Consider the following 23,033-nt stretch of genomic DNA (forward strand, 5'->3'; position numbering starts at 1 on the left):
AAGTCAATGCTTCAGTCCATATATGTTTTGCCTTTGCGGTCATTTCAGTCCATAATGATACCGTTTTCATTTCATCAGCTCACTGTTCGTGAATCTTGTCATCTGAGGGGATTCCCCAGTGGCGGAAGAAGGAGGGAGCTAAATTTAGAGAATGTGGCATTACTAAAACCAAAAATCCCCGCTGGCCATGCGCGTCTAATTTGGTGCATGACTTGCCAAGCAAATACAAATTGACTGATAAACTGATCTCGAATTATCAAAGAAAAGGACATCTTCAACATCACTATTCACGTCAAACTGAAATGATCCACGTAAGCCTTGTACATCACTAAATACTCTTCAGATCTAGCTGACAGGATCCTTGTCCAAACTGCCAACAAAGGCCTTCAGTTATGCCTCCAAATACTCAAGATCCACTGTGCTGAGCCTCTCTTTCACCCACATATGCTCTGTGTGTGTGTGTGTGTGTGTGTGTGTGTGTGTGTGTGTGTGTGTGTGTGTGTGTGTGTGTGTGTGTGTGTGTGTGCGTGCGTGCGTGCGTGCGTGCGTGCGTGCGTGCGTGCGTGCGTGCGTGCGTGCGTGCGTGCGTGCGTGCGTGCGTGCGTGTGTGTGTGTTTTCATGGAAAGTCAAGGGCAAAGGTCACGGAAACCTCACATATCCCATTTCGACCTTGTAGTCCTCGGGGTGAATGAAAAAATATATTTATATAGTTTTGTGGGGACAATGAATTACCTTACATTCATTTCCTGCAAACCTATTCTAATGTCAACTATAAGTACTTCACCTGTCTAACTACCTTTAACTGTACACGTATACTGACCATGTAAACACGACTTCACCAAGAAATGTAATACATTTCACTATGTGAGTACCTCAATTTTTGCCCGAATTGGGTTCACCCCAATGCAAAACAAACAAGAACACTTCTTGTGGGCTTTGCATACGGTCACATTCAGCTCCTGCTGGCCTTTTACCATACTCTGCTGTAACTAGCCTAATGTGTTTTGGTCAAACGACTTTATTGATATCAGGATTTATTTACATTGGTGCCTGTTGGTCAGTGGGTGCAGCACACGCATGCGCACGCACAAGCACACACACACACACACTACTAGACTTGACCTTGACCAGACCTGCCAATGGGATCACCAACAGACAGACACTTGGGAATCTGGGAAACAGGAAACCGGAAGCTTAGCATGTCCAAGCTGAGTGTGAGAGCTCTGTTCATAATGAGTTGTGTATGAAACTCACGGTGTGTGGTAAAGTGTGGTAAAATGTGGTCAAGTGGATAGCGAAGGACTTGCACCCTTGCAATAGCCTAATAACGTAAACTTCTTTAATGGTTAAAGCTGTCTACACACCAAAACAGTCCAAATAGCGTGTGCAAGCACATGTGTCGGCCTGTGTGCGTGTGAAGCCCTCTGACCTGGGCAGCATTTAGCAGAGGGGCATTCAGGCTTGCAGGAGGGGGACTGCTGTAGGATCTCTGGTTTCAAACAGTGCTGGTGCCTCGGGACCGGGCCATGTCAAAGGGCTCGTCCCAGATGAGCCATATTAGGGCCCTGATCCCCAATCAATCAACACCACGCTAAAAAGAATCCACAACAAGACGGCAATTAAGCCCCGCCGAGGTCTTAACTAAACACGTGTAAGAGATAGAGTTTGGAGCTTTCACTGTGTGTGCAGTTCTTTCACTCAGTGTTTTATGTAGACCTTGTGACTGCTTGTGAGTAAAAACTGTGGTCTGCAAACTAAAGAACAGAGGTGAAAGAAGTCCTAGTAGGGCATCTTTGTTTCTTAAAGAAGCCGAAGACACGCTCATTAAAGGAATAAAAGCCCATCCAAAGGTCTACAAAACACTTTGCCAAGAAAGTTTCATCACTTCATTTTCCATGTTTGGAAGATAAGCAATTTGGGAATATGGCAACTGTAACTTTTAGTTAAACCAAAGGTTGGGAAAACCTAGAGAAGCTTTTGTTGGCAGCTTCTGAAAGTGGGAATTTCAGAGCGGGAAAACATATTTTGTTAACCGGATTCCAAAAATGAATAAGCTTTGAAGAACCCCCCCGCGTTAGTTTGAAGTGGAGTACTAAAGTGGATCAGCATGTGGCAGAAAAGAAGTACATCCAAAAATTGAGTGGGGCTGTCATCTCCTTAGTTTGAATGGGTGTGATAGTTGTGGTGTGGAGCAAATCATCATCAGACCTGGCCAGCATCTGAAAACCACTGCAGTGTTGACACTGGCACGAAGGTGAGCAGAAGTGAAACTAAAGTCCAGAGTTTCTCAATACTGCACACATGCGTTCACAGTCTGACTTAAGGGCCCATTGTGACCAAAAACAACATATACAATTTCCTCCTGGCTGTGGGTCTGTTAGATGATTGCACAGATTGGCTTTAGGATGGTAGATCTGGATTCGAACTGAATCTATTTGGCTGCAAAACGTCCTGGTCAGGACTGTTTTTGCACGAGGGGAGGATGGCGTAGTTTGTCAAAACAGCTACGAGAGTAGAATTATTTCAGTTTGACGTTGAATCATTTATCTATGATTTAAAGCAGCATTTTTGGGAAATTCACTTATTCCTCATTTTGCAGAGTGTTAGCCGAGAAAATTGCTAACACTTGCATGTGTGATTGTGAAGCAGCTGCCAGCAGCTATCAGGATAATTCAGGATGAAGCCAGTGAGCTTGGCTCTGACCACAAATACCGAAAACTACAAACAGCTTCAAAGCTCACAGCTCCAACCTGTATGCCTTAATATGCCTTTTGAAATGTCAACAACACGTATACTGGAACAGCTTTATCTATCATTGCCCCATGATCCTGTAGATTGTATTTGTTTAGGTACAGCACTTTACCTCAAAGTATTAAAAAAGCATGCATTTATACTATATGTGCACAATTATATAATACATTCAAACTCACATCAGGTGACGAATGTGTTGGTTTTTCAGGTTCATGTAGCACTATAATTTGGTTATGTTTGTGTAGCTAATGCAGTCCTGGGGGAAGGTTCTGATTTTGATAAGGATTGGGTTTTTTTTATAAACAAATCTACAAATACCAAGGTATTTATTGAGTGTGTTCAGTGCCTGTGGGTGGAATTTGTCAAAATACTATCTGGTGCACATTAGTAGGGATGTTGAGGTCAAATGTGTCGACTCTGGAAGATGTGAAAAATACAGATTTACTAGTGCTGTGCTTTAGAGGGTGTAATTATAATATGTTGTATTCTACAGAAATACCAAAGATAAAATACAAAGGCACCATAAGAAATTCTGAAATGACTTAAAATGACTTATACAAATGAAAAATAACCCAACAACCATATTCATAAAAACTATATATTATCAAACACACAGTGCTATTAATGCCCTCTGTAAAGCCAAAAGAAATGTTAAATAATCAACAAATACACTTCAAGTGCTATTTTGATGAATTGTTGTAACATATTGCACAATTCAAGTGGAAGGTCAGTTATCTGATTGTTTTGCCTGTTGGTGAATTAGCAATGCAATTTAATTGCTTCGATTAAATTCTTAAAAGCATCTTAATATTGAATTCCTAACTTGAATGTTTATTTCTAATAGTTTGATAGCACTAATCTTACTTCACCTGCAGAACACACCTCACGCTCAGACATACACTGAATATGTAATTAAGAGCTGTTATAATAAATAAGGTACTGACATTGTAAGTACAATCATTTCACAAGAGCTGCCGTTTGTGCAAAATGCTATCAATCATTTTATTTGGATTACGGTACGCACACATTTGAAGGGCTAACACGTCTGAACAAGTTTGAGCGGGCTTCTAAATCAAATTGGTGCGACATTTTTAAAGCCATTAAACATTTTGAAAACAACTTCCTTGGGGTTCCTTTGTCAATCAACGGCAGCCACACACACACACACACACACACACACACACACACACACACACACACACACACACACACACACACACACACACACACACACACACACACACACACACACACACACACACACACACACACACACACACACACACACACACACACATTACAGTCCTGTCCACACGAAGTGAAATTACACCTCAGTTTTTGTTTTTTGTTTTTTCAGTGTCTTTGATGCCTTGACTGTATAATTGGATTGCCAGTGGGCTGGAGGCACAGCAGGCCTCACCACTCTTGTCACATCAACTCCAAGGTCAATTTAATCCAGTGTGTTGACAGCTGGCTAATTACAGAGCCATTCGCAGTGTGTTGGTTGGTTTCTTGCCACACAACCACAAGCACACACGAAGATATACAAGCTATGTATGTATGTATGTACGTACACGCACACACGCAGGAGCACAACAGGTTAATTATTCTGCATCACCAAGTTTCACCCAAACAAGACCTCAAGTGGCAAATGAATTGCAAACTCATAAAATGTCACATTGACATATTTATGCACATAAACATACCCACATTGCAATGTTTTCATTAATAAATCAGCAGAGTGAAATGTTTGAACACGCTAATAACATGAAAAATACTGAATGAAGAAAGCATTCTATTATCTTAAGTTTATTGTAGAAAGAAAATCCGAGCGAGTACAACTCTTATTAAACCCTGCAAGCAACCCCCTTTTCCCTTTTCCCTTTTCACAAGTGACAACATGACTGACAATAAGGAAGGAGGAGAGAGGTTAGAACAAAGACGAAAGAGTAGAACAGCAAAAGCCGAGCTGAGAGAATCTGTTTTTTGTTAAACCTGAATCTCCTTTTTTCTCCACGACCGAGAGAGAAGAGGCACGGTGGAGGGAAAAGAGCAAGACGGGGGAAAAAAACCCTGCTATTTTTGTAATAGCTTTTTCTGCCAGCGCTGAGAGGAAAGTGGTGGGGAAAGTTTAGAGAAATTTAAACAGCTCCGACAGCCAGGGTGTAGTGTTATTAATCTTTTCAAACAGGGAGAAAACCCCTCTATTATAAACACAGACAGAGACTCCAGGACCAGCAGCCATGCTGAATAAAAGCCTGTTTATCACTGCTGTCAGGTTAAAAATGGATTTATGCAGTAATTTTAGGAAATCTATGAAAACTGTTTATATTTTAGCATCACAGAGGGAATTGTAAAACTAATCAGGTTATTTGGAAACAGCAGAGTAAAACTGTACGCATAATTTTGACTGCATTATTATTAATTATTATTATTATAAAAAGTGTGTTAAACTTTTTTGTCTATTTTGATTCCGTTTCAACATCTCTAACTAACGATTGTACATGACCTTATTTGGTGTCTGTCATTTAGACTGACTGGGGAGTAAAAATTCAATGAGGATATTTTAGTAACTGTAAAAAATTCTGTTATGAGACAGTTTATGTCAACATAATTGAATTTGTACTGCATTTAACATGGGGACATATCGCCATGTTGTACTGTGAGAGGGCTGTGGTGTGTGTGTGTGTGTGTGTGTGTGTATGTGTGCACTAATTGGTTAAATTGGTATGAATATCCTCAGTATGTATTATACTGTGTTCTTTTTTAAAGTCTGTGAGAATAAATATTAGGATTTCATTTCATTGAAGATGCAACACCCAAAACAACGACAAGCAATTTTAATGAACTGTGGAAAAATAAACTGTCACCGATTAAACAGAATCAGTTAGTGTGATCTTTGAACTGAACCAATGAGGGGAAATATTTGTGTTTTATAGTACTGGGTTTGTCTGTTTGCCATTTGGTGGCTTTTCTGGTGTGTATTTTGTGACATTGTGGAGAGAAACTAAACAGTAATTTGTCAACAACACTCTGCCAAGCGGAAACCCAACATTGGGTGACAATCTTCAGTGGGTTTGGGACGACAGGCAAAATCTTTCAGTTTACACACTTTACAGTTGTTGAAACGTGATAATGAGGTCTGTTTAACTGGTCAAAAGGATTTTTACTTCAGTTTGGAGTAATGTGACAGATTCTATAGAATTAATAGTAATAGTAAAACAATTATATGGAAATACAGACACAAACAATTAAATGAAGAAAGGTGAAAATCTTTTACATTTAAACCGTGTCATGGACAGTTTTTGGCTTCTTTTGTCCAAGTGTGAGCAGTTTTCATGCAGACTTATTGTGTTATTAACAGCCTCTGATCTGAGCTTATAGCTTACCCTCCTGTCGACTCACACAGCTAATCACACCTGAGCACTGCTGACCCTGCAGGACCCGGGAATCAAAGAAAAACATGCAACCCCGAGTGTTAATGGTACCATCCTCCTCCTACTCTGCTAACACTGTTTTTCTTTCACTCCCTTCTCCCTCCCGCCGTCTTCATCCTGCTCTTTTTTTTCTTCCCCTCCTGCAAATAAAGGAGCTATGGCAGCGCACAGAGAGCAAAAGATCGGAACGAAGAAAGTTGGGGGTCTAATTTTGGCAGGCGAGACTTTTTCCCCTCACCCTGTTTGTTCTAGCTCAATGAAAACATCTCCATGTAGAGGAAAAGGGGGGAGCGAGGGAAGAAGAGGTGCACAGGAGGGTATGTAGAGGAGGAGTACCAAGATGCTAATGACGCCACTTAATCAACGATAACTGCAGTTATTAGAATGATCTTCGGTTCGAAAGTCAAACAGAATCAGTCTGTATTTGAGACACGTCACACTCAGACGTGAGCTTTAACTTGATGGAATATTTTACATGTCAGGAAGAAAATACCACTGAGATGTAGTTGAGTCGGTACTGCACTCACTCTTCTGCTCAAAAACACACACATTGTAAAAAAATTAAAAGGAAACACATGCTCATTTAAAGGATAATATAGCTCATCTGCAAAGTTCAAAAGCTCATTTTATCTTCTGTCTACCTTGTCTACATTTTCATGTTCGGGAGCATTGAGGCTTTAAATCCATCCTATTTTTTGCTTGATAAACCTCTGAGCTGTTCCCAATGTCCCATTCCCCCATTTAACATGTGTCAAAACAGCACATCTGGGCTGACAGCAGTCTATAACTGATTTTTTTTGGGGGGAGTTAGTCTCCAAAGACTGCTTAGCACCGTCATAGAGACAATTGGTGTCACAAAGTGTTGATTAATTCATGAATTAAAGCTAATATTGTCACGTCGGTCAGTTCTGAGTACATCCACCTTTACAGTATAAACACAAATGCTCTTGATATCGTGACACCGAGATACATGCTTGATAAGTTGTTTGTCTCTAAATTAGCCCTGGGAAGGGCTGCTGAGCTGTTCTGGATATACTCTGAATTCTGGCTTCATCAGGCAGGGTTGGTTCTGGCTGTATGGAAAGGTGTACAGAGGAACAAATGAGTGGCTGGGCAACAGTGCACATAGTTTTACATTATTTACTGGTACTTCAGCAAAACAATAGCTAGGTTTTGACTCTCCATTTCTGTTTAGCTCGTAGGAAAACCTAAACATGACGTCTCAGTGCCCGACTCAGGGCCAGTAATTGTGCCCGTCCATGAATTCATGTGTTACGCAGACTTCCAAACTTAAAAAAAAAACCACTGAAGCGTAACATATGAAGTAAACACCAAGCTGTCCTACTGGAGTTCAAATATTTCTTTTTCTTTATGTATACAGTTTCTAAAAAAAACATCTTTCCTAATAAAGCAGCTATTCTTTACTAAAGTCTCAACACCACCGGAGTATTTTTCTCTTAACTCTAACCCTGGAGCAGTAAAACATTAAAGAGACAGTGTAGTTGCATACCTTTCATATAACTTACTGCTCCTTTGAACATTTTTAAAGAATGTTTTTATGGAGTAATTTTAATAGTCAAAATCCAAGGTTTTTCCATGTTAAGACTTTCATTTTCTTCGTCACTTAGAAAAAATGGCACCCGTCTCTGTGAACTTGATCCCCAACATCTATGAAGGCTTGAATAAGGTGAGACTTTCTACAGACCAATTAAAACCACCCAATAATTAAAATTTCTTTTGAAACTTTCCTCAATATTTTGTCTCTTTTTGTCTCCTTTACTGTATTTCTGCTCTCGTCGTAGGCAGCAACACCAGACACAGGCAGGACGGATTGTGAGATTAAACCTCTGAGCTGTCAGCTGTTCGTTGGCCTGTGGTTACTTTCGAAAACCCAACCCTTGGGGAGATATATGAACACATACACTGTAATGCTTTGCACACCGCAGAGTGTATACTCAGCGTGGAGGGAATGGAAATCAGGGCACAGACCGAAGCAAAGGCAACACCGAGGAGCTTAAAGTTCATCCCATGTTCAGGTTAAACAAGCTGTGTGGCCCAAAATGTTCCCCCAAAATCTGTGAGTAATATTTGTGGGAAAACTCATCCCAAGTAACGAAGGCGAAGCCACGCTGTTTACTAGCTTATCAGTGAGAGATGAACTAAAAAGAAAAAAAACAAAAAAAAAGTCATTGCAAAGTCAATAAATATATTTCACCTAAACTGTGAAGCATCTGCACCAGATGTTTTTGTGTAATGTTTGACTCTGGGAGCTGGAGTTTGTGTGCTTGAACAGCTGCAGTATGAGGTAGGCAGGCACAGGTCATCACGTGTCATCATTAGGTGACCTTGTCTTGTTGACGGCTGCCACCCTAACTTTACAAGAAATAAGTTGGCCGTGACACTAATGATGAGCAGCCGTGACGATGATCCCGCCGCCACAGCAGCTCCACTGTTGTCAAAGGAGGCCCCTGTCTATTTAAATGAAGGCTGTAATGGCTGTAATGATTCCCGAGCTCAAGCTGGTCTCTGCCTGACTGCAACCTTCTCGTTTAAAAGGTGGCAGGAAAAAAAACAAAAAACGCAGGGGAAAGTTAATATATTTGAACTTGGAAAGCGTAATGTGGTGTCTGGCATAATGAAGCTGTACATCAGTCAGAATGAATTATTCAAACCTGAGGCTGAAGCGCTCTAAAGATTAATCAAGAAAGCAAATGCTTTGCAACAGACAAACCCTGACCAAGAGCTGAAAATATCCCATCACAAAGCAATGTGTTAGTACGACATTACTTTTGTTTCTGAGAAGTGAGTAATTGATCAGTTATGAAATCATTAAAAATGTTATAATAATTGATATTTTTGGCAGTCTTGCTATTCATTACTTTTGTGCATTATGAAAACAGTTGTCGAGCTACAGAGCAGGCGATGTTGTTGTGGCAATGGATACTATTTCACCAAACTGGTGTTTACTGGAGGAGAATGGCAGTTTGACATGAAGAGCAAAAACACTCAAAAGAAAATATAAGATATTTATCAACTGGCGGGTTTCTGTCAGACTTACCACGAGTAAGTTATCGATACCAAAATGCTGAGGTTCATGTGTTTCCTTTGCTGTGAAGCCAGTATTTGACTGACATTGTAAAGTAACTAACCTTTATCAGAAGAAATACACATTAAAATGCTCACAGTTACATCACCTCATCTTTGGTGAACACTTGGCACTGCATCCAGACTGAGGCAAAGAATAGATTTCCTGAATTATACTGACCTCAGTTAGAGAAGCATGTTGGCAGATACACGCAAGTCTTTGCCTTTAGTTGCCGGGACATTCCCATAATAAATAAAATAATCCAGACATCATGCTTTTTTTTCTCAGAGGCTGGGAGCCTATATAAAGACACATGTGTCTTTACAGTCTCAAATTGTTTTTTCCCTCCATCTGATATGCTGTTCGCAGCAAAATGGCGAAAGACCAAAACACAATAAGCTCACTTCTGGTCTTAGGGTGGAGATACTCTTCAAGGGGGTTTGTGTAATCCAATTTGTCTATTGACTATCATCATAACAGTCTGAAAAGAATAAAAAAAACACTGTGGTCATACTGGTCATGTTATGCACTGCAGCACATTGATGTGAACTCAAGTGGAGGACAAAAAACAAAGATAATTCCATATCTCTAGTCTCAACTTTTTGGGTGATTTCATAACAACGATATCTTGGTCAACCCAAACCAAAACTAAGTTCTATGTTATGAGAAACCAAATGAGAGCGGCCCGAAGAGATGGTGTTGGAGAAACTGCAGTCAAACTGTGTATGCAATTCAAGTGACTAAGGGCACATTCACATTTCCCTGTTTGATCTGTACCAGAGTTCTCTTCAGGGACTTTCTGGGAAAGTCCGCTTCGTTTGGGGATCTGTGAACGCTCCCCTGAACTCTGATCTGGATCTAACAAGGGGAACATGGTCCCCTTGAAAACATCAGTCTTGGTGACTGGGTGAGAGGAAGTGACGTAGAGAACAATGCATTTGGGTACGACGCAAACAAAGCCAACCGTGTGAATTAGAAAAAACAGACGCAGAAAGAAAAAGTTGGAAAATATCTTTTAGGCAGATGTGGAGCAGTGAGGAAGAAGTAGTGAGAAAGGCGCTTATTGATATCTAGTCTGAAAGATATATATTGCGGTTGTTTGTGGCTACCCATTAGCCACGAGCTAATTCACCGAGCCAACACAAGCTAAAGTGGAGGGACTTCTGCCTTCGGTCCGGACCAACCAATGAGGCGTGGTTCTTCTCTACGTTCTCTCTGGTCAGTCTATGTTTTGGGCGACAGTGCCACCAAACGAGCAGCTGTTGTAAATGCATGTTTTTTTTTGCCAGTGGTTTGATCTACTTTCAAAAATTATAAATGCATGCTCTGCATTTCAGTAACTCAAGTGAGAGCACCCTACACCATTTTATAATCATTAGCTACTGACTGACATGACTTGATTGAATTTACATCTAAAGGCATTATAAACACGAAGCATGACATATCAGATTCTGACTGTATTTGCACATATACAATTGTTACAACCACTCTCCCACACAGTTGTCAAAAACTATAATTACAGTGTTGAAAAGCATATGTCTGATATAAAACATTGAGTTACAAAAGTCTCAGGATTATAAACTATGTAGGCCTGGCAATGTCACCCTGATAATCACTTATGTCAACATATGTCCTGAAGCCAAAATCACATCCGCCTTTTTTTCTTCCTTATTTAATGTTCCAGTTTAGTTTACTTTCAATAGCTGCATGACTGTTTTGAGAAGCTAAAGCCTGTCTAAGTTTTCATTTTGCTGACATTTCCCTTGAGAAAGTGCATTGTGATTTCTTTGTGGGCCAACTGTCTCATCTATGAAACAAGCTATAATTTGGTTGCACAGGAGAAATCTAAACATGTAAACAAAGGACTGGCAGAAACAGATGCTGGAGCAGGGGCATTTCCACGTGCTCGGGTGTGTGCGTGTGCGTATGTCTATGGATGTGCACGTGCCTGTCTCAGCGTGTGACTGGATTTAGTAAGTGTCTGACATCCTCCTTCTGCCAGTAGTTTTGATTCACAGAACGCTGCATGGAACATGGCGGAGAGCCCTGCCATAATGTCATTGGGGAAACTCATCCAGCTTAAGTCGTTTGATCCTGCGAGAATCAAACGAACTGAGAGAGTTCAGAGAGTTTTATCCTCCAACACTGGGGAGATGTCAAAACAAAGCCAAGGAAGATCGCCAAACTCAAACTAAATTGCAACATGGGCAGCACCATTGCTACGGCCAAGAACGTTAAAGTTGTTACAGAGAAGCGTATTTCACACATTCAAATATATTTTGTAACAATTTAATTCTAACTTCTTTCCCCACAACCCCCCGGACATTCATCATACACAAAACAGAGACAGATATCAGTCAATTTCTATTTTTCAGGGGAACTACGGTTAAGAAACTATGTTCACATTCACCCCTAATTAAGTTAGCTTCATTATAACCCTGAAATCAACCGATTGTGTCATTATTACCCTGAAATTGGAAGACTTGGTTAAGGATGATAACGGTCGACACTGATTAGATACTGTTTATTGTTCATTGCAGGCTGAACTGCTTTAAGAAATAATTTGTACCAACCTCAATCAGACTCTTAGATGTGTTATGCAATAGTGTCATAGATCATGAAGTTGCTTTGTAAATAATGCAAAATCTAAACGGGTTTCTTCCATTCCCTCTTTCTTTTATGTTACAAGCAAAATCACATTCCATGAAGTAACAGATATATATAGATACAGATATATAACATTACCAGCAATCAATGAACAAATGTGCACTTTCAATGCAGCAATAATGTGCATAATGTGATCTAATCTGTACTCCACCTCTCTGAAGCTGACCATTGCAATGCATCTTGTGAAGTGCGAACAGAGTGACAGAGAGAAGAATAAATTAAGGAAAAGAGACTCACGTTGGCCTTCCTGGCACAAGTGTGGGAAGTGGATCTGGAAAAGTAGAAAGTATTTTTTTTAATTAAAAAAAACAGGGTAAACAGTTAACGTTCTCAGGTTTTTCTCTGTGGAATCGGCCAGCAACAAAACAAATCAGCTGAAACGATTGTTGGTAAGAAATTAACACAGCAGTAGTAAGTGACATCTGCATGTCAGAAGCAGGTTTTCTAATCCTGCCCACCGTATTTGTGCATACATGCTAATAATAAAATGCTGCTTACCGAATTTGACGTACAGCACACCTGTAGTGGACACAGTACCCTGAGTGTTGGTAGCCGTGCACTGGAAGTAGCCTGTGTCCGTCGTGTCCAGATTTCGGATACGGAGGCGTGAGCCGTACAGCGTGGACCTGTAGGAGACCCGTCGTGGCTCCTGCACCACAGGGGCATCATTCTTCAGCCAGCGGATTGCAGGTGGGGGGTTGCCAGACACGCGGCAGAAAAGCTCCGCTGTATGGCCCAAGGAGGTGGTTAAGTTGTTCATGGGAGCTTCAAGACGGATGAAGAAGGGACCTGGAAAGTAGCAGAGGTAAGATTAACGGAGAGCATAAAAGGGAGATGGAGGGGAAAGTAGCAAGACAGACTGAGATAGGATAAAACAAATTTCAAGTTGAGGCCAAGTGCAAAGAAAAAATGGGAAATACATCATATTACACAGAGCCACGACATAAATCAAACAACACTTACTGCACTATATCAGACCCAGACATAAAATAAAACATGCTGTTATATGAAAAAAGAAAAAAGAAAATGCGGTAAAACAACTCAGTGCTCTCAGTCACACATATCCAGATCCTGATTTTGCAAGTTACTTTGTGGTTGCCACTGTCGTGACACCTAATTTTACTTTTCGTCATGGCTGCATGTTGCCAGGAAGTTTTTCCCAGCATGTGCAGAAGGTAACATTACCTATGTTGAATTTTGTGAAAAAGGAAAGACAAACAACAATTCAAAATGTCACACAGGTTTTGAAACTGTCAATAGTTTGTTACTAGTGTTGGCAAGAAGAACCATTACGAGTTAAACCTTCTTCAATCTGTCTGTTTTTTTCAAGGAACTTCAAAACAGTAAAGCTACCCTCAAAAAATAAATCTATTCAAACTAATTGTGAAACCACAGTATAACCATAACTGATTGCATTGTCCTGGAAAATACTGAAAAAGAAGATGAAAAAGAAAGGCACGACTACATGATTATCCCAGGAACCATATTTTTTTTTTACTCATGGTGGTTTAAAAAAAAAAAGGTAATTTGGAGGGCCACCTAAGATTTTAATGTGCAGGAAAAATATTGGTGTTAATGTCATGTAAAAACCTCTGGAAAGTTCCCTCAACCCCAAAAACCCAACTGAGGTATGCAGAAATGCTCCTGGTTACACAAACCGGCCAAAATAAACAAGTCAGGAGAAGCACATACAGGGGAATCTCAAACACTCGTCTTATAAACACTGGTGTGTCTGAATAAGAGGTCGATGAGCAAAAAAAGAGGCTCACACCTATTTACGATGTTGCAGGTACACATTTAAATCAGTCCTCATTAGGCAAAATGAGAGCAAGGACAGTAATCAAGGAAAGTTGGGCAGCACACCCTCATAAAAACCTTTACAAAGAGCAACATATTGATATCTAAAAGAGGTTTTCCCATCAAGGTCATGGCTGGCGATTTGAGTATTTCCTGCCCAATCGTCTGTAAACATTTTTTTTAATTCATTATTCAATTTGAAAGAAAAATAATTTATTTGAGATTTATTTGATTACATAAATATAATAAGAAATTACAGTAAATCATTGAAAAATGATGGTCGATGTGCAAAAAACATTCATCCATTTTCAATGCCAATTTACCCAAAGGGGTATTGAAGCCAATCCTTGCTATGAGCAGAGGCATTGTACATTTTCAACAGCTGGGTTCAGATACACAGATACACAGAGAAAGAGAGAGACACACATCCACACTCACATTCTGTCCGACGGACAATTTAGGGACACCAACTAACGTCATTGGCATGTTATTGGACTGTTGCAAGAAACTGAAGTATTCAGAAGAAAGCCTGGGATAAACCTGCAGTCAGGCGAGAGCTCTACACAATACACCAGGGGTATTCACCAAAAATATTCAGACGTCCAGTTTGACAAAATTTCTTATTAATATCTAATCATTTAGTGTGATATATATATATATATATATATATATATATATATATATATACATATACATACATACACATCTATAAGTCTATCCAGGAGGAGCCATTTCTGTCAACTCTTCTGTCCGCCTCTGTGTGTTTCCAGGAATACATGGTGCCATCAGTTAACCTGCCCATCTTAGTGGGGGTCCAGCAGAACCATCCACCCTCTGTGAGTCATGAAGGGCTTCTTGGAGGATCTGTCACCTTCTGCTCTGCCCGTGGAGTGGCATGACCATTGTTGCAACAGCATTACTGTCCTGCCATCACAGGGGTTCTTCAGTCAACCACTTGATGACTGCCAAACTGAGGACCAAAGCACCTGTTGCTATGGCTCTCAGTTCGGCCCCCAGAGTGGTTTGACTTCAGCCACCGACTTGCCTCCCAAAGGGCCTCTATGGCCTTCGGTCCACTGCTCAGTGTTGCAACAGACTTCCTGTCCTGCCATCTCAGAGGCTCTTCAATGAGCCCCCTGACTCTGGCAGACTCTGGAAGTGTTTTGGCCCTCAGTTCAGCCCCCTTCTGTGACTGACTTGCCTCCCGGAGGGTCTTCATGGCCTCCGGTTGACAGCTCAGCCCCCAGGAAGGACTTCGTTGCCTTCGACCTGGTGTCCAGCACCAGATGGGCCTTGTTGCCCATGGCCTGCTTCCCAGCATCCAGAGACACTTTGTCACCTTTGGCATTTATCACTTTTGAAACCATGCTTGGCTCATGCTTGTTGCCACTGCCTGTGCTACACCGCTTAATGGATCTGATTGCTCATAGTGTTTCCTTGTGGCCCCACCTGAGCAGCCCATCTTTTCATCCAGTTCTGTTGACACCACCCAAGCAGCTCTGGTTCTTGGGCAATCCAGCCTGCTTGCCCCCCCCTCCCCTCTCTCTCTCTCTTTATCTTTTTTACTTTTTATTGACAACAGTCAACATAAATACATCTTTTATATGTAGAGTATTATCTGACACATCCATCAAGAGTTTGCGATAATTTAAAGAGACTTGTTTTTTCATTACACCATTGTTTTCAATCAGATTAATTAAATGTTTTTCTGTTTGTTGGTTCTCTTCTGAGCTGATCCCAGTCCTTATGTTTTGTTAAATAATCCCTTATTTGTAAATATCTGTAATGGTCCCCTGAGGGTAGATTAAAGTTGTTTCTTAGTTGTGCAAACGTTTTCACTCCATTTCCCTCATAGAGCTGATTTACAGTGATAAGCTTATTCCCTGCACACCTATCAAAGCCCGTGTCTGCCAGAGATGGAAGAAACTCAATATTCCGACTTAAGGACATGGCTCGCGAGACGGCCACCATTCCTTTTGATTGTTTTTGTACCTGGTTCCACATTTTTAGAGTATGTTTAACCCATAAATTTTCAATCTTCATTTTCTTCTGTGTCTCCAGACCAATAAATGGGAGACTCGAGAGAGATATTCCTGGCATTGACTCCTCTTCCATAGAGACCCATATTGTTTCTGGATCAAGAATGATCCAGGCCACTATTGCTCTTATTTGGGTAGCCCAATATTACATTTTTATGTTAGGCAGCCTCAGGCCTCCGTTCTCCTTATCTGACATCAGAATTTTAAGGTGCACTCTTAGCCTTTTGTTCTGCCAAATACATTTTAAATAAGTTTATCTAATGATAATGCAGACTGTGGTACAAAAACAGGGAAGCTTTGAAATAAGAACAGTAATCGAGGTAGAACATTCATTCTAACACATTAAATTTTTCCTAAGAGAGAAAGTGGAAGTACATCCCATCTATTCAAATCAATTTTAATTTCCCTAAATAACTTGTCATAATTAGATGAATATCCAGCCCTCTCTTGACATGTTACCGTCTTGCCTCCCTAAGCAGCCTCCCCAATGTTTGGGTTGTCTGTTTAACTCCACCACATCTCGACTGTGTGTACATCGCTTTGATTTTTACTTTTTATTTTATAATTTTTTGTTTTCCCCTGATTCCACAACTCATTTTATTTTATGTTCTGGTTCCTCTTTAAACCATCATTCCTCCTATCACATTTTTTATTCTTTCTCCCCCCAATCGTGTGTAGTCCTATGCTCCTGCCTCTTGTCCATTAGCTTCACCCCAACTGTGCCAACTTTGACTCAATTTCCCTCTTTCTCTCTGCGTTGATGCTTTACCCTCTACTTATGTCTGAGGTGGTCGTGTCCTATCTATTTACCAGCTCCATATCTGTGATCTGTTTCTTTGTCTGCTCAGGTCACTGGATGAGTCCTGCACTATTTCCTGCCACACAAGATTTTTGGTTCTTCCTGTTGATTATGTTAGACTTCAGCTCATTTTTTTTAAGTTCTTTTGTCTTTACATTATCACTAAAAGCTGTTTTTTTTCTCTTTCTTTACATCTATTTATATCTCATTTCTGTACATACCATTTTCCATAACCTTGTTCCAAACTTGACAGCACAGCAGGTCAGGGTTCAATTCCACTTGAACCATATTCATTTTTGGCTATTACCATATCTTCTAATAACGTAACTGCTGCAATAAACTATACTTTCCACATTTACTTTAGCACTGCATTGCACATGAATCCACAAAATGTGTGATGTTGAGATTGATTTCAATAGAGTTGTTTTTCGAGTCAACACAGCCTCAAACACATCTTTAAAAGCTACAATATGGAGAAGCCTGATTGAAAGAAAACTGTAGGTGCAGCAGTATCTGGAGTTAATTTGTGTTGCTTGTTGGTTTTTATAACTTGTTTACTCAGCTGTATTACCTTACTTTGTATCCTCATTTATGTTTCAATAGAATCTGTAGAGTTGGTTTATCTTACGATGTGTAATCGCTTTAGAAGCCAAGACACAACAAAGAAAAAGAAGAGCATCATAATGGGAGGCTGGAGTGTATTCATATCTATAAAGCAATTACAGCTCATCAACCAATGATATTTTCTCATTAAGTCTCAGTCATGTCTTGTGCATGTTTCATTTCTGACATGAGCAATCTTGCAACTCCATGATGTAAACATGTGCAATGATGCAATGACCTCCGGTGTCGAGTACTTGATTAATACAGATCAATTAAAAATGCACCAGAAAAAAAAAAACATTTTGAAGGAAGTGAATTTTCACACAAATCATTTGTAACACTGTGTATGATAATTCATTATACCAAGATATATTTTTGGCTTCTGGCATGTTAAATATTTAGATATTTAGCTGCTTTCTGCAAATATCCTGGGGAAGTCTTACTGATTCAATTTAGGTTTTTATACAGTGTAATAACACACAATAACACACAAGTGATGGGTTAGTGTAGGACCATGCTTCTTGGAAATAAGCTAGTATCCACAATTACGAAATTAATAATGCAACTACAATTAATAAAGTTTCTGTGAAATTGTTGACCTTTACTTTTAGTCCCTGAAGAGACCATTAGCATTTGGACAGGCCATTTTGAGCTCGTCTCTACATGAACTGCCATCTATTTGGAGACTCTAAACATGATCAGAAATGTCTGAATGTTTGAAGTCAATCACAACCATTTTGCGGCTGCTTCTTATTGTTGTCATTATTACACGAGGCCTTTTCTCCCTGCAGACACACGGACAGTATAAACTGGCCTCAGGACTTACTTCACTTACTTTTCCAAGTAACTCGTTATTTAATTATTTTGTACTTATGATGTAACCAGTTGTTTTCTAACTGCAAGTATGAGTATGTCTTATCCCTGTTTTAAGTTTATTATCTGCCACACTGAGTGTCATAGAAGATGTTGTGACTGCCAGAAAAAGCGTGTTAATGTGCAAGGATAACGTTCTTCTGTTCTGTTGCCGACGGTCACGTGAGAAATAAATGAAGCTAACAAAGCATCAAGAATTTATTATAGTAGCTATTGCGTATCGGGAAGCAGCTAAACATAGAAGGACTGTGGACAGGGCGTAGAATTGTAATCCATGGGAAAACTATTGTTTCGTTTTTGTTTACATGAGTCATACTGTGCAGTATAATTTCTGAGACAGTTTAAAGATGACCTTAGGCTATCTTGGGTTATGAACTTGTAACAACACCAAGATATATCATCAAAGTGTTTTTGTCATCACAAAGAATTGCTTTGTTTGGTCAAAATAAAGTTCAGATTAGAGCACTGGGATCTCACAAATAGACCCCAATGACACAATTGTGTCAATCGTGCTAGTGTGAATGCACAAATAAACACACGGATACATGAATGGACCCACACACCTGTGCACACTTACACATTATCGTAGCTGTTAGTCCTGTTCTGTCAGTATTATTACAAAACCTATTTTATTGACATTATTTCTGTTTTTAACTTTCTGGCATTAATGATGTAAAACACTTTCTGATCCTTAGCTGTGAAAGGTGCTATATAAATATCATTTACTTATGTACTTCGTTACCTTATGTGGCCAACCCTAACATTTCCCTTCATCTAATCAAAATAACTAAAACATTTTTTAAATACACTTTATTGGGACCTTTTTTGGCCCCATGATGCCAAAAGCTTCGGTGGTACAGTGCCTAAATCACGGTGGTATTCACATGAGTATGAAAGAACTGAAAACACACAAAGTCTCAGTATTTAGTGTAGACACCGGGCACAGAGAGGTGCAAATAAAGGTCAGTTTCATTGGGTGACGCCCTCATCTGAATGAGGGCCCATGACATGCTCATGCAAACGTCTGTGTGTGGGAGTCTACTTCCATTATTTGACTTCCAAACTATCAACACAAAGCCATGGAGGTCTGCTGGGAACCTGTGGCCATACACTGTTATGAAGGTAGTGGACCAAATCCTGCCTACACTTTGCAATGCTTCACTGACTGTTGAATCTAAGTACAGTATCTAAAAACAAAACAGAACAAAACCCATAAACAAACTCCTTCTATAAAGGCACAAGTGTTTTGCCAAAAGGCAGCAAGGTCAAGCACCCTGAGTCACTTTATCACCATCTCATTAGTTGAGTTGATGGAAAAGAAAATGGTTTTTGGAGCTGTGTGTCCGCACACTTCATTAGCTGTTATAATCACCAACAATAAAGCAGTGGGGAGCAGAACGGGTAGGAACAGGAGGAGACGAGAGAAGAGAGGTGAAGAGGGGAAAGAGAAGAAAAGAAATGTGTCCGCCACTGTCTGTGTAACAAAGCCACTCTGTATGTAATTGTCTCATGGTGAGTGTTGCGGTATTTGGCACTAAGGGCATGCTGAAACTCAAATCCCTTCTGCAGTGTCCTTTTAATGTGGCCGGCGGCTAAATGGTGCCCTGTCATCAGCCTGCATTTTCTCGCGGTAGTTTTGTACAATCAAACGCTCGCATGCAGGCACACAAATGTAAACATGCACACACCCACACAACCGCAACACACAAAAACTATACATGCTCAAAACTATTCAAGTCACACAATCTTTTAATTGTACTTTTTCTACATATGAATATAAGCCTGTATTCAATAACGTGCGGAGTCCAGATCTGCCAGTCCACCGTCTATCAGCAAGACTCAGGAACCTAAGTGGCTGCACAGCTAACTAAACATTCATAGGAGATATACAGATGACTGTAGCACTCCCAGCTACAGCTGAAGGTGAATTTCATTAAAGTTGGGTCGCTTTCCAATGGAGAGCGGGTAGAAAGTATGCAGAGAGAGAGAAAGAAAAAAAAACAGCATGAAAACAAAACAGAAAAACACTATAGGAGCGAAAGAATTCCTGAGGGAAAATCAGTTCAATAAACTATCATCAACGCTGATTTCAGTTCAATAATGAGCCTCTTTCACCAAGATAGCTTCCTGCTACTGATGCATACTGATAAAGCCACATTACCTGAATGTTGTCTGTTGGGCCAATCAAAGCCATTCCCTGCATACAGACAAAACAAGTGGTGCAATCACCATCCATCCATCAGATAAGAAACAGATGTTCATGTAGGGGCTGAGTTCAAAATGACACACACACACACACACACACACACACACACACACACATTTCTTCTTCCATATTTCATGTTGTGGAAAAAAAGAGTACTTTGTTTTGATTTACTCTTCATTGTATTCATAATCTCTTAAACATCTCTGATTGTTCACCATAGTTATATTCACTAAACTGCTCAATCATGACCAGAAACTACTGTCTTCATTCTTGGCTTTGTGTTTAACTCGTATTATACACTTACAATCCACTGTAGGGAGGATGTTGTGGGGAAAGCTGGCTTCAAATAAAATGAATTAAGAAAACCAGACAAAATGAACGAGCGAAAAATAAAAGACATCTTCAATAGAGTCACATGCTCACGATCTTCCAAGTCTGGATGTCTTCATGAGGGATTTGGCAGATGTTGAGTGGAAATAGCAAGATTTGATGAATAACTCTGGCCAACAATATCAAGAAAACCTGACCGAGCGACTTAGTTGTAAATGCAATACTGACAAAAGAACTGCAGTCTTCAATGCTTCTTCTGCTAGAATTTGCAGTACTAAACTTCAGGATGCACATTAAATATAATTTTTTCTGTACTTTCTACAGGTAGAAAAGATATGCAGGAAGACTAAGTAAACTTTAAGGCATTTTGCTTTCCATACTGCATCACACACATTGTGCATTGTTCAGGTTACCATTCAAGGAGTCTTGAAACTCAACTTCATGACAAATCATTTTGGGCAAAAGGTAGGCGGTACATGAAAATGTGACACCTGAATAAACTAATCACACATATACAGTAGGGGCTCAACATAAATAATGCACGTATGAGCCAAGTTCAGAGAATTGACAAGTTAAGGGTTCAACTTAGCCGTTGGCTAAAAGATATATGAAATTATAGTTCAAAGTTTAAAAACATGTAGTAAAGCAAGCATATCATAATTTGATGATCTATCACTAGGTTTGGAGGAACTGAGGTGTTTGCTGCTTTATGCAGGGAAGGAGAGTATGTTGATGTGGATTTACCGTCACTGGAGATGTTCCATGAAGTGGCAGCGAGCACACTGGGGTCTTGGGCAAACTCTGAAATAGAACAATGAAAATGGAGAACATTAGTATGGCTTTGGATGGACGGCTGGCTAAACTTTCATTAGTTTTGTCATTTTTGGCAGTTTTATAAGACTGAATGCAGATGATTAAAAAAAAAAGTCTTATCTATAGCTCTTAACTGCAGTTATTACTGATTTGATACTAATATGCATTTGATCAGAAACCTTACTTACAAGAAATGTTGAGAAACACAAAGATAAATTGCTCGTTCAGCAAAAAAGACAACTGTGGCGAAACCACTGTTCCTCATGCAGCTGAAAGGTTTTTGTGTGTAACAGGGAGCCTATCAGCACACCATGTGGACGCATCTCTCTATTATTACCAGCTGACGACAGACAAATCCTCTGCTTTTTATTACAGGAGAGGAGACAGAAAATGGGCTCCACTGTGCAGCGCCGCAGGTCATAGGTGATTCCCAAAGAGTTAAAAAGGCCAACATGCAAGACTGACAGGCATCCTGGAAAACAGTCGATTCTCGGTGCATACATATGAGAAACATCTGCAGCTCAGTTATTTTATGGCACAGTCACAATTGTGACTGAGGAAGTAAGTGAGGTGAAGTAAGAAAATCAGCTAAGAGGTTGGTGCCAAACCACTCCGAGATCTGGACTCGTATACTGGTAGCCTTCAGAGGAAAGCCATTAACATCGCCTTAGACCCAACTCACCTGGGTCACAGAACAAAATTATTTCGTTGGACAACAGACAATGACAAATAAATAAATAACCCTTCCTGTAAAACAGTAGCAAATATTCAATCACAAAACAAAAATGAAGGCAAATCTAAAGCATCCTTAATATATTTAAGACTTTTTATTGGAAATTTTATGGAAATTAAACAGCACCCATTTTGACAGGGTACATAAAATGATAAATGAGAAAATAGGGTTAGGGTCCCCAGCATCCAACAACAACACATGAAAAAAAAATGCATGTACACTGATGCACCTGTAAACAAATAGTGGTCTGTTAATATTCAATGTTGCAAAAAAGTGCCAGTATTTGTTCTGGCCAACGTACAAAGAAATTAGCATCGCATTTAACGTCTAGAAAACCTTCACATAACAGACATAGCTGCAGTCTGGGTGACAGTCGATGTGAAATTCTGCAGCCAAGCAGGAGAGTGACACAGGGTCATAATAACTGGGTGATAATGTGTTTCACACGATCTCTGTCAGTTGTTGTGAATTCAACGGTGTTAATGAGCAGTGCTTTAGGCCTTTGCACCTGTTAGTGAGGAGCTCTGCAGGCTTGGCAACAGGCTCACAATAATAGGCTAGAAGCTTTAAGAGCAACGGGTAACACTGTTGCACACAAAACATCCTGAGGGAAGAAGATGACGATTATGTTTTATCTCTTCATTAAACTTTATATTTCTCCCAGTTAATCTAAAGGGCGCCGAGTATGGAGCCGAAATGACTTGTTGTTTTGTTCCCGGAGGCTGCTAACATGACAGTGTATTATAGCGAGCCTGGGCCCCAGGTGAGTCTAAACTTACTTTAGGTTCTGAGGTGATAGACGCTAAGAAGCCCGGAGCTCTGTGCTTTACAAAGGACAGAGGAGAGAGAACGTTGCAGCTCGCTCGCTTCACTAACACAAAGCTCGCCAAGTGCAGCCA

General features: G+C 40.1%; 1 protein-coding gene across 1 annotated transcript in view; it reads right to left on the reverse strand.

Annotated features, from left to right (window-relative positions):
* Window positions 1-23,033, reverse strand: part of ror1 (receptor tyrosine kinase-like orphan receptor 1) — a 129,505-nt gene that overhangs the window by 21,843 nt on the left and 84,629 nt on the right. Inside the window, exons 2-3 of the mRNA XM_080506933.1 lie at window positions 21,333-21,389; window positions 12,400-12,730 (exon numbers count right to left, since the gene is read on the reverse strand). Coding sequence (XP_080363059.1) covers window positions 12,400-12,730; window positions 21,333-21,389 — 388 coding nt within the window. The remainder of the gene's footprint in view (window positions 1-12,399; window positions 12,731-21,332; window positions 21,390-23,033) is intronic.

The sequence above is a fragment of the Blennius ocellaris genome, assembly GCF_963422515.1.
Source record: "Blennius ocellaris genome assembly, chromosome: 12".
NCBI lineage: Eukaryota > Metazoa > Chordata > Actinopteri > Blenniiformes > Blenniidae > Blennius > Blennius ocellaris.